We start from the raw sequence: 12,887 nt of genomic DNA on the forward strand, positions 1-12,887 counted from the left end.
TGCCGAGATCCTGGGCAGCGGGATCTTCCCATCATGATCGACTAAAGAAAAGGCGACGCCCACAACCGGTCTACTAAAACAAAGACTTAGACGTTGTTAAGTTACTTATACATTTAAACATGTACTCCCTCCGTCCCGCTTAAGATGACACGTTTTCCTTTTTAGTTTGTCCCAACTAAGATGACACATTTCCTTTTTTGGTAACTTTCTCTCTCCAATTAATACACTCAACCACTTTTTCTCACTCCTATTAACATATACATCTTTCTTTATCTCTCTACTTTAATACTTACACACACATTCTCTCTCCAATTAAACACTTTAACTAATAACTCCTAAAACCCCGTGCCGGCTAAGCAATGTGTCATCTTAGCCGGGACGGAGGGAGTAATAAACATCCATTAAATGTAAAACATAACAACATTATGACAAAAATAATCTGTTTATTCATTTGGAAAATAAAATAAGAGTTTTAACAGTATTCAATCACTCGAAAGGTGATTTCTAGTATACAAACTCTAACAAGATGAAGTATAAAATGAATAAATAAAGTAAAAAGAATTAAATAAGATTAAATTAAAATAAAACAGTTTTATAGTAATTTATTTATTTTAATGAAACTAAATTATTATGCATATTTTATTTGTTGGAAATTTTCACTAAGTAGACAATTAATCTACTCTTCCATCTGTTGTATCAACACCATTGCAATTGGATCAATCTTGGCAGTATTGGTGATGGTTCAACTTGAACCCACAAATGCCAACGAGGAAGTTGTATGGGAAGTACTTATATATATGTCTGTTGTCTGTCCACCACCCAAAATATGTTTACTCTTCTTCAACTTCCTATAAGCAGCATGAAGATATGATCATAATCCGGGTTTTCTATTCGTTGAGCTTGTAGCTAGTGTGATAATTAACTGAATCTAATTAATTAATTCAATTATTTTAATTAATTTAGTGACCAAACCCCTCTCAAATGGATAAAACATATTACAATAATATTAAATTCTTTAGCACATTAATTGGACGAGACAAATTAATTAAGATCATTAAACCTAGGGGTGACGAAATGGGTTACCCGCTGGTACCCGCACCCGACAAGTCGGGTACCCGTATCCGACTTCAGCCGAATTCTTTGTCCCAATACCCACCCCGCAACATATCGGGATTATCCGGTATCCGCGTCGGGTATTCCGTACCCAACATTGCGAGTACCCGTACCCGACCCGAAAACAAATTTATAAGAGAATAAATTTATGGAACATTAAATATTTGTTACTAATTAAGTAAAATAGAAAATTTGAAAACCCTTATAGCCGACAATGTTTCCTAATTAATTTACTGTATTAATTTTGATAATAAGCTTTGAATAGATTAGGAATAAGCGAGGGGAAACTCTATAGCTAGTTCCAGTGAGTTTTCAACTGAATATTCATTGGAATATAAAAATGTTTTCAAAAGATCTCTTAGAACACTTAGATTCTATAAAGTATTAAAAGATTATATATAGCTAATACTAATAATATCGGGTATTTTCGGGACTAACGGGTATACCCGCGCGGGTAACGGAATACCAGCTACCCGCAAAACTCTAAAACATACTACCCGCTCCCGCCCTGTTTCCCGTTATCATCTAATAGTGGGTACCCAATATCCGACAGGTATCGAGTCGAAATGGAAACTACCCATTACTTGCTACCCATTTTGGCCCCCCTAATTAAACCCTAAAATTGGTACTCAGAAAATGTCATTTGTATCTTCTGAGTACCCTAATCACATTTTGAGTCCAAAATGGAAAATTTGTGGTACCAATTTTGTACCCCTAGTTCACTCTATAATATACTCCTCCTGTCTAAAAAATTGTTTAATGTTTCTATTTCAGCTCGTCTATCAAAATTAGTCTCATGCCAAAAATGGAATTTTTCTCCCAATTTATTATACCATACTTTACCCACTTTTTATTTTTTTAATTTTGCATTAAAACATATGATGTTCGGAATAAGACTATTTTTAGTAGACAAAAGGATTATTTAATTTATTTTACTGATTTTGCATTAAAACATGTGTAGTCCACGATAAGACTATTTTTAGTAGATAAACGGATTATTTTATTTTCGTTTCATAAAATTGTTAGATAATGAGAATATTGCCGAGGCACAAAAAAATTGAGAAAACAATGTATAGTGAAGTTTCAGACAGAGAGTTAAAAGTTTAGGAAAAATGGAAGAAGATATTTAATGTTCTTGCCCTTATATGCAAATTACGCAGCAATATAATTATATTATTCTTCAGATACAATTAGGAACCTACAATTAATCTTATCCTAAATTTCAGTTACAATTAGGAACCTATAATTAATTTTATCCTAAATTTGTACATATTCCGTCTGTAAATTCAATCTTTTCCTAAATGATCATATAGGGATAAATATGTAATACTCCTTCAGTCTAATAAAAATAAAGAGACGTTCCTTTCTCATTCGTCCCATGAAAATATCTCATTTTCATTTATAAAAAGTTCTCCCATACTCATTATCATATAATACATCTATTTATTTACAACCTGTACCACTAGAATCCATCATTAAACACTTATACTTATATGGGTTCAACTATCTACTAACCCTATTTTAACTACCATTTACCCTATCTGTTTTACTTTATCAATTATACATTAATTCTCGTGTCGTCCCAAACTCATAAATCATTAAAAAATTATTTAAATGTAAAATATCTAAAATATCAATGATGTATACAATTGAAGTAACTTTATCACTATGAAAATATAAAATTTATTAGTCCCTTGATGAGACAAATTAATTAAGACCAGTAATTAATTCAATATAATTAATTAATCCAATAGTTTAATTAATTTAGTGACCAAGCCCACTCTCAAATTAAACATACCACAATAATATAAATTCAAAAGCCCATTAATTAGATGAGACAACTTAGTTAAGTAAGACCATTAATTAATTAATTTAGTGACCAACCCAATTTAAGTTGATTTATTATAATAACGATGTGTGAAAGATTGATTTATAGTAGTACTATGATTACGTGAATTAGTATTAAATTCATTAAGCAGCCCAATTAATTAATTTAGCAGCCCAATTAGGCCCATTAATAAAGTTCATGGGCTATTTACTAAACCCAAGCCTAAATGAGGCCGAACCCACACAAATTAAATAAAGAGTGTAAATAGCCCTCATTCTTCTTCATTCTTTGTCATTCTGATTATATAGGTAAGTTTCTCCACCTATTCTCTCTCCTTACTCATTTTCAAAATATTATGTATTTTAATAATTTTTATGTAAATAAGATGATATAGTGAAAATGAAATACTATAAGCAGTTAATGATGACCAGTTTCCAAAAGTAATTTCACGTTTTTAAGGATTATTAAAATGACAAAATGAGGACAAAAATACTATATGATCCTAAAAGTATTTGATATAATTAACATTTCCAGTACATTATTATCTTATTGAAAGATTATTTTTAATATGTACTTATTCGACAATAAGAAAACAGACTCAATAAAGCTCAATCAAACAATTTTTTTTCTAAGTTTGCCCGTGCAATCAATGTAGGGCATTAGATTTAGAAGAATTAAACGGATCATAGAGTGTGTGACATTAACCTCGGTGTCCATTTTAGTTAATGAGTCACCCATTTTGCCATTCCACCTCCAATAGGGACTCAGACAAGGTGACGACTCAATTTCACCTTTTTTTCCTTATTGATCACTAAAACATTGGTGTGAAGATGGAGAGGTTAAAGCTATTGAGGAAGTCAATATAGGAGCGAGGTAGATCTCGATCACGCATCTCCGGTTTGTGGGCGACGCTATAATCTTCTTACCAGCTGATAGTAGAATCCCCGATAATTACAAGAAACTCCTACGATGTTTTGCCTTGTTGTTAGGACTAAAGTTAACTATCGGAAATTTGCCCTCATTATGTGTTCTAAGAAGCAAGAAGATCGCACGATGCGGAGTTTCAGAGCTGCTTATTTGTTATCTTGGTATCCCTCTATGTGCCAATCCATGGAAGATTTAAAATTTGGAAGTCGGCTGTTGAGAAAGTGGAGAGGATCGAGAGTGTCACTTTAGGAGGAATCTGTCGAGGTAGACTAATGCTCATTAAAGTTGTCTTTTAACATTCTTTCGATGTACTATCTTAGCCTGTTTCAAATCCCAAAGAGAATATGGTGGGTCGCATCATTCAGTTACAGAGGCGCTTTTGGGGGATCATGTGAAAAAGTGAAAAAAAAGATTATATGGTAGTCTTGAAAATTATGTAAAAGAATGTTTCGTATATTATGGTGGAGTATAGTGATTCAGCTTGCATACAGTATAATGCTGCTAGCTTTTAAATTACTAGCAATTGTAAATTGCATTGCAAGATTGCATCCTTCTCTGTTCTCATGCATGTTTCTCGTGTAATTTTGACGTGGACGCAAGGTTGCAAAGAAAGAAGTTAAATAATTATATTACTTTTCAAGCAATAATGCATATATATAATTCCTCTAAGTAAGCCTTTTAGTATGTATTAATATCGTCGTTTTTGGTTCCTAGAAATCTGCTTAGCTTGTTATACAAATCTCTTTAAATTCATACATTGCTTTTGATTCTTCTCTTTTTAATTAAATAAGATCACCCAACAATTGCGTATTTTTTTAACTGCTGTGGATCCTAAATGCTGAAAATTAAATCGTATACTCAATAATAAAAGACATCTTGGTCAACATATTCACATATATTATAAACGTACTTACATAACACAAAAGGCCTAATATAACATTATTTGCACGATGTTATAATAGAGTTTTGCTAAGGCATATTGACGCTGATAAAGTAATATTGAATGTAACTACATCAAGCGCAGCCTTTTTTTATTTTGAGCTGTCAAAACCATAATTTATCTACGTACCTAACTACCCTATATAGTTAATTACTTCTTTTATTGAGTGAAGAAATCATATTGAAAACTAAGTAATCCCTTCCTAGTGTTGCATATATATATACTTGCATTCCCTTGAATGAACACTAATTTGCAAATTGCAACTTCACATAATTTAAAAACAAAACAAAAAAAAGATGTTACAAAGATCCGTTTTATTTCCTCCAAATTTTCCCAAACCACCATCTCTAAGAAAAGAGAATAATAATTTGGTAGCAAAACTCATAAGCAATGCCTCTCATCCTTCATCAATTTCTATTGATCAAAACCCTAAGCATATAAACCCTAAACAATCCCCACTTACCAAAATCTTTAACTCATTAGATGATATGATTTCCAACTTCTTGGAGTTACCTCTCACACCATCAAATGACCCCAACCACCTCCTCTCCGGTAACTTCGCGCCGGTCAACGAGCTTCCGCCCACCGCGTGTGAGGTGGTGGAGGGCTCCATCCCGGCCTCCCTCCACGGCGGGGCCTACATCCGCAACGGCCCTAATCCCCACTTCATCCCGCGCGGCCCCTACCACCCCTTCGACGGCGACGGGATGCTCCACTCCGTCAGAATCTCCGGCGCCAGCGAAGCCATTTTCTGCAGCCGTTATGTAAAAACTTACAAGTTCATAACGGAGGCAGAAAACGGCTCCGCCTTCTTCCCCAGCCCCTTCTCGTGGTTCAACGGGAGATTAGCCTCCGCGGCGCATTTCTTCCTAACCGTAGCGCGTGTGGTCTCCGGCTCATTCGATCCCTCAGCTAACGGATTCGGAACGGCCAACACGAGTTTGACATATTTCAACAGAGAGCTTTACGCACTCTGCGAATCGGACCTTCCCTACCAAATCCATCTCGCTGAGGATGGCGACATCCTCACATTAGGCCGCCGCGAATTCGGGGGCGGGGGCGACATGACGCAGAGAATGACTGCACACCCGCACACCGATTCCGGCGGCCAAGTCTTCGCCTTCAAATGCAACATGTTTCCTCCATTTCTGACGTTTTTCAGAATCGATTCGGAAGGGAGAAAAGGGGCGGAATTAGCAATCAAAGCGATCAAAAGGATGCCGATCGTTCATGATTTCGGCCTCACGGAGCAGTTCATCGTGTTTCAGGATTTGCAGATTGAGATGGACCCCACGGAGATGTTGTGGGGGCGGACGCCGATGGTCTTCAACCGCGAAAAAGTGCCGCGGATCGGCGTGCTGCGGCGCGACGCGGCGGACGACGGCGGATTGGCGTGGATCGAGACGCCGGGGTTGAACTTTCTGCACGTGATCAATGCTTGGGAGGGAGATCGCGGCGGAAGGGTTGTGATCGTGGCGCCGAATTTCTTGTCGTTGGACCGCGGATTCCTCAACGTGAGTTTGATATATTCGGAGATTGAAATGATCGAATTGGATGTCAATGAAAAGAAGGTGGTTTCGAGACATGTATTGAGCGGGAGGAACATGGAATTTGGAGTTGTTAATCAAGCCTATGCTGGAAAACAGACCAAGTATGTAGCTTCTCATATTTTAGATTACACTTGAGTAGTCCCGTTTGTATATATATATATTTTTTTTTCTCGTCTACAAAAATTAGTCTCTTTTCAAGTTTTTGGTAAGTTTTTCTTTATAATGAACTGTGTCTCATTTTGCATTAACAATAGTCTAAATAGTCGATTGTTTTTGGTAAGTTTTTCTTTATAATGTGTGTCTCATTTTGCATTAACAATAGTCTAAATAGTCGATTTTGTCTCATCATTATCGAGTTTTTCCAAAAATGTCTTACCATTTACTCCCTCCGTTCACCATTAAATGTCTCATTTTTCCTTTTTCGTTCGTCCGTCAATAAATGTCTCATTTCACCTGTACCAATATTTGTTGGTGAAACCTACATTCTACTAACTCATTCCACTCACATTTTATTATAAAAACAATATATAAAAGTAGGTCTCACATTCGACTAGCTTTTCTAGCCAATTTACTACATAAAGTCATACAATTTCTTAAAACTCGTGCCGGTCAAATATGAGACATTTTAATCACAAACAGAGGAGAGTACTAGTAACCATCGTTTCGTTTTTATGAATAAAATGTCCTGCAAAAAAATTCTAGCTATCAGAATATCGACGTGGCAGCCGAAATTGCATGACGATTGAGTAATCGATGTGTAATTTTGAGTGTATTAATCAACTTGTAATTTGGGAAATCGATGTGTAATTTCGACTGTCATTAATATTCTGATCGCCAAACTATTTTGATATCTTATATTTTTGGTTTGAAGATATATGTATGCAGCAGTTATAGGAGAGTCGATTAAGGCGGCAGGGGTGGTGAAGCTAGACTTGTCAAAAGCTGGGGCGGAAGGCGGCGATTGCATGGTGGCGAGCCGGGAATATGGGCTGGGATGTTACGGCGGGGAGCTGTGTTTCGTGGCGGGGGAGGGGGCAGAGGAGGATGATGGATATTTAGTGACATATGTTCACGATGAAATTAGAAAGGAGTCGTGGTTTTGGGTTATGAAAGCCAAATCCCCAACTCTTGAGGTTGTTGCTAGGGTTAAGTTGCCTGGTAGGGTGCCCTATGGCTTCCATGGACTATTTGTACCTGAAAAAGATCTGTTAACAGTATTGTAATACCTATTAGTACAACCTATTCTCCACATTAATAAATAATAACACATGAGGTGTTCTACTGTTCTACAAAGATATGTAACAGTAATACTCACCCCATTGTAAGTAAATATTTTCAACTTTAATAATAAATGAGGTCTTATATTAAATGTACTTCTTCACTCCTATTAGAAATTCCTCTCTCTGTCCCAGATAATTCGACCCATTATTCCATTTCGAGCCGTCCCACCGTCCCGGCTAAGATGACACATTGCTTAGCCGGCACAGGATTTTAGGAGTTATTGGTTAAAGTGTTTAATTGGAGAGAGAGAATATGGGTGTAAGTATTAGAGAAGAGAGATAAAGAAAGATGGATATTTTAATAGGAGTGAGAAAAAGTGGTTGAGTGTATTAATTGGAGAGAGAAAATTACCAAATAAGGAAATGTGTCATCTTAGTTGGGACAAACTAAAAAGGAAAACGTGTCATCTTAAGCGGGACGGAAGGAGTACCATTTTTGGTAGTGGACCCCATATTCCACTAACTCATTCCTACTCACATTTTATTATAAAACTAATACTTTAAAAGTAGGACCCGCATCCCACCAACTTTTTCAACTCACTTTCCATTAGATTTCTTAAAACTCGTGTCGAGTCAAAGTGCCCCAAATTATCTGGGACGGGGGGAGTAAATGTTTTCCTTTTATTTTTGTTCTATTAAAAATGAAACGTTTTCTAAAATGAAAAGAACACTATTTCTACTTTTTCGTACCTCCGTCTCCCAAACATTGTCCCACTTTGACCCAGTACGGATTTTTAAAAATGTAATGAAAAGTGAATTGAAAAAGTTAGTCGAATGTGGGTCCTACTTTTATATATTAGTTTTATAATAAAATGTGAGTAGGAATGAGTTAGTGGAATATGAAGTCCACTACCAAAAATGATAAAAAGTGAAATGAGATAAATTTTATGGGACGGACGGAAAAATAGAAAAATGGGATAAACTTTTAGGGACGGAGGTAGTAACTCATAAAACAACACTGCATAAAATCTATTGTCGAAAATCAAATGTTTCATATTTATTGGGACAGAGGGAGTATTAAATCATGTGAAATTATCCGAGATTGAATTGTTGTTCGATAGATTATCCTATGGCTAACCTGGACAATTTGCTCTATAAAATATTTAAGATGTCGTTCGATTACTATGATTTATTCATATGATTATCCATTTAGAGTTAGGTTATCATGAGATTTAATAGGGAACGGATCCCCTGCTGTGGAGAAATCACAGCAGGGGCTGCTGTGCTCAAAACGCAGCGTTTCGGAGTTGGCGAACGGCGTCGTTTTCGGTTTCACAATTTGATTCACAATTTCTTATTCAAACGGCAGCGTTTCGGAGAATTAGGGAACGATGCCGTTTTTGGTTTCACAATTTGATTGACCAGTTTCTTCCACGTTTTCATTTCACTCTAATTCCTCTCTTTCTGATTTTTTTTTTCTTTACTGGAAACTAAATCAATTAAATAAAAATAAGAAATCTGATGTTACATAGATTTGTTATAAACTAGACTAATCTGTGAAGGAGTTGCAGAATTATATTTGGTCGATTTGTATGAGGCAATGGAGTATGTATGCTTGCAAATAAAACCAAGTGTTCCAGGTAATGCATACCAAGTGCTTGAAGAAAAGACCAAGACCAAACGGCACCGTATTGCATGCTTAATTTAAAATAGTAAAAAAGTGCTATAATTTTTAATTTTCTGCACTTCCTCTCTCTTCCGAAATACGCTATTTTGAATATTTTCCTTTGCCTCATTTTTCTGTATATTAGAATATAGAAATTGAATCATTAACTTTTTCATCTTAATCTTTCCCAAAAAAAAGGCGCGCGCGACTTGCTGCTCTCCTCTTTCTCTATGCAATTTTCTTCTCAAAGCTGCGCGACTTTTTGCTCTCCTCTTTCTGTATGCAATTTTCTTCTCAAAGCTTCTGATTGTTGATAAGCATCAGGTATTCAATTTAAATGTAAAATCATCTATACATTTTTCTATTATTAATGTTTTATGGGGATGGAGACATTCTGTAGTGAAATACTCTATTTTCTCAATATTATTTTCTTATGAACATATTATTGGTTTTGATTGTTATGGAGCTTGCTATCTAGTACAGAGGAACATAGCATTGCATATGTATTATGTGATTTCATTTTTTCTTTATACATTTTCTTTTTGTGGCTTTTACAGACTTTTGCAATAATTTGTCACCATGAACACAAGTCCAGATATTGATTTGAAGCCTAAAGTTGGTATGAAATTTGATAGCTTAGATGATGCTTGGATATTTTGGGTTCAACACGGAGGAAAAGCTGGATTCGGAGTCAGGAAACATTATTTTAACAAATGCAAAAAAACGGGTCGAACAACATCATATAAATATGTTTGTTGTAAGGAAGGAGTGCGTCAAGAAGACAAAAGAGATTCATTGAGAAAAAATCCTCGACTTGAGACTCGAACAAATTGTAAAGTAAGATTGCGGGTGACTTATGTGAATGGTGTGTATAAAGTAAACGAGTTTATTGAAGAGCATAATCATCCTCTTCATCTCCCCGAGACAGTACATATGTTATCTTCTCAACGTCGCATTACAGAAGTTCAAGCCCATGAGATAGATTTGGCGGATGATGTTGGGCTAAATCAGAAATCGTCTTTTAATTTGATGAGTAGACAAGCTGGAGGAAGAGATGGCATTGGTTACACAATATTGGATGCTAAGAATTATCTTCGTACTAAGAGACAGAGAAGCATGGTATATGGTGAAGTCGGTTGTCTAATGAAATACTTTCAAGATCAACTATCCAAAAATCCGTCATTCTATCATGCGAACCAAATGGATATGGAAGAGTAGATAACTAATGTTTTTTAGGCAGATGCAAGAATGTTGATCGACTATGAGTACTTTGGCGATGTTGTGTCATTAGATACCACTTATTGTACTAATCGTGATAATAGACCCCTTGCCGTGTTCTCAGGTTTCAATCATCATAGAAGAGCTGTGATTTTCGGTGCATCACTTTTGTATGATGAAACAACAGCTTCATTTAAATGGTTGTTTGAAACTTTTTTGGAGGCACACAAAAACAAAAGGCCTCTGACTGTCTTTACCGATCAAGATCAAGCTATGGCAAAAGCTTTGCACGAGGTAATGCTAGATACATTTCATGGATTATGCACATGGCACTTAATGCAAAATGGAATCAAACACTTGGGAAATCTTATGAAGGAAGGATCGTGTTTCTTGACAGATTTTAAAAGGTGTATGTATGGCTTTGAGGATGAGGCCAAGTTTGAGGAGGCTTGGAGTAACTTATTGACACAGTTTAATCTCCACGACAACACGTGGTTGAAACATATGTACAACGTGAAGGAGAAATGGGCATGTTGCTATATAAAAGCCTTCACCCTTGGTATGAGAAGCACACAACTTAGTGAAAGTGTCAATTCTACTATCAAGAATTGTACCATGCCAACCTTAAACATTGCACAATTTTTTAAGAATTTTGAGCGTGTCGTGGAGGATAAACGGTATAACGAACTAAAGTGTGATTTTGAGGCACGCCAAAAATTGCCTAGGTTGAGGTTGGAGAGTTCTCCCATGTTACAACAACTTTCTAAGATTTATACTCCATCCGTTTTTGATCTGTTTCAGAATGAGTTCATCTTGTTTGCAGCTGCATATATAGAGCATAAAGATGAGTCAGGATCATTATTCGAATATGTCATCAAACTAATCAATCATGATGGAGAATGGAGGGTGACCTATGATCCTAATACAAAGATGATTCATTGTAGTTGCCGAAGGTTTGAGATGATAGGATTGATATGTTGTCATTCTGTGAAAGTGTTTGATGTGTTAGACGTGAAGTTGCTTCCGGAGAATTACATTCTTAAAAGATGGACAAGAGAAGCTAGAGCTGGTGTAGTGCACGACTGGGTAGGCAATGAAGTTGAAGAAAATTCTAAATTGCAAAGTGCTGAGCGGTATAGGAGACTATGTCAAATGCTTATAAGGTTGGCTAATGAAGCTTCTGTTCACCAATCAACCTTCTCCTTGGCGCATGAAACGATGTCTGATCTCTATAAAAAGGTAATGGAAATGCGTTCAAAAGAAGATGACCAAGAAAATAGGAACAATGCGAAGATTTCCCCAGTTGTTTCTCATATGATGGTATCTAAAGGATTCAAGAAAAAGGTTGGTTCAAAAGGTTCGAAACGATTGAAGAGTTGGGTAGAACTTCAATCAAAACGAAGAAAACCAAATCACAAAGCACAAGTAAGTAGAATTATTATACTGCTATAGATTCGAAAATGAGTTAGCTAATTACATATTTTGTAATAATTGTAGGTTGTTGGAGCACAAAATTCATTGCATGTTGCAAGTCCAACACTTCCAACATCTAATGCATGCCTTGAAAGGACTGGAAATTATTTAAGTTTCACTGAATTGTTAACGGTATGACTCTACTTATACTACAGCTTTTAGGTGTAATTTGTTGCAATTTATATTTTTCTATTTTTTAATGTAGGCACCATTAGATCAAACCTTATATTCTGTTGATGGAACAAATTCCAGCAGAACAAGCAGAACAAGCAGCTTAAGTCCAAGATGGTACCCTCTTTTATTCTTTGTTATTAGTTGTGCCCCTCTATAAACTATATCTTTTCTTCTTAGCATGTACATGTTTAGTTGATCCAATTATTCGATGCAGCATTGAATGGAGCTCTGGAGGCATATCTAGCATCAACTATCAAGATCAAGATCATTGAAATTCATGCTTGTACTTTTTGATATAATAGATATCTCATGCATTTGAATATATATTTTGATGTAAGCATCTCTTGAAGTGCTGAATTATAATTGTTATATCTAATGTTAACTATGAATGGAGTATTAATGTTTTAAACATCTACTCTGTTTGGATTATTTCAGTCTGACGTATTAGAGAAATGGGAGAAGACTTACTTTAGAAATGAAAAATTAGAGAACTGACTTGTTTGTTCCATGGACGTATGTATTTCGTATGCCAAACCATATTTCATATTTTATAAATGAAATTGGGAAATATATATTATTATCGAACATAGAATAATTAATTTTTAGTATTATTTGTTTTTATATTATTGGCTTTGGGCAGGACTTATGAAACAGATATTGCAGGTTTCTAAATAAATCTCAAGTAAATTACTTCCCTTGGTCTTTTCTTCAAGCACTTGGTATGCATTACCTGGAACACTTGGTTTTATTTGCAAGCGTACATACTCCATTGCCTCAT

At 35.7% G+C, this 12,887-nt stretch overlaps 2 protein-coding genes across 2 annotated transcripts; both read left to right on the forward strand.

Annotated features, from left to right (window-relative positions):
• The first annotated feature begins 5,077 nt into the window (after positions 1–5,077).
• Positions 5,078–7,655, forward strand: LOC125216655 (putative carotenoid cleavage dioxygenase 4, chloroplastic). The gene is made up of 2 exons (XM_048118408.2): positions 5,078–6,459; positions 7,230–7,655. Exons 1-2 carry the CDS (start codon positions 5,105–5,107, stop codon positions 7,579–7,581), a joined length of 1,707 nt encoding a protein of 568 aa, XP_047974365.1. The 5' UTR covers positions 5,078–5,104; the 3' UTR covers positions 7,582–7,655.
• A 2,168-nt stretch (positions 7,656–9,823) lies between these two features.
• Positions 9,824–12,381, forward strand: LOC148930913 (protein FAR-RED IMPAIRED RESPONSE 1-like). The gene is made up of 4 exons (XM_089066649.1): positions 9,824–11,887; positions 11,960–12,067; positions 12,141–12,223; positions 12,324–12,381. The coding sequence occupies exons 1-4, from the start codon at positions 10,493–10,495 to the stop codon at positions 12,379–12,381; spliced, it is 1,644 nt and encodes a 547-aa protein (XP_088922775.1). The 5' UTR covers positions 9,824–10,492.
• Positions 12,382–12,887: the final 506 nt, after the last annotated feature.

Source organism: Salvia hispanica, chromosome 3 (genome assembly GCF_029641045.1).
Source record: "Salvia hispanica isolate PSC_SH4W2 chromosome 3, Shi_PSC_v1, whole genome shotgun sequence".
NCBI classification, from domain to species: domain Eukaryota; kingdom Viridiplantae; phylum Streptophyta; class Magnoliopsida; order Lamiales; family Lamiaceae; genus Salvia; species Salvia hispanica.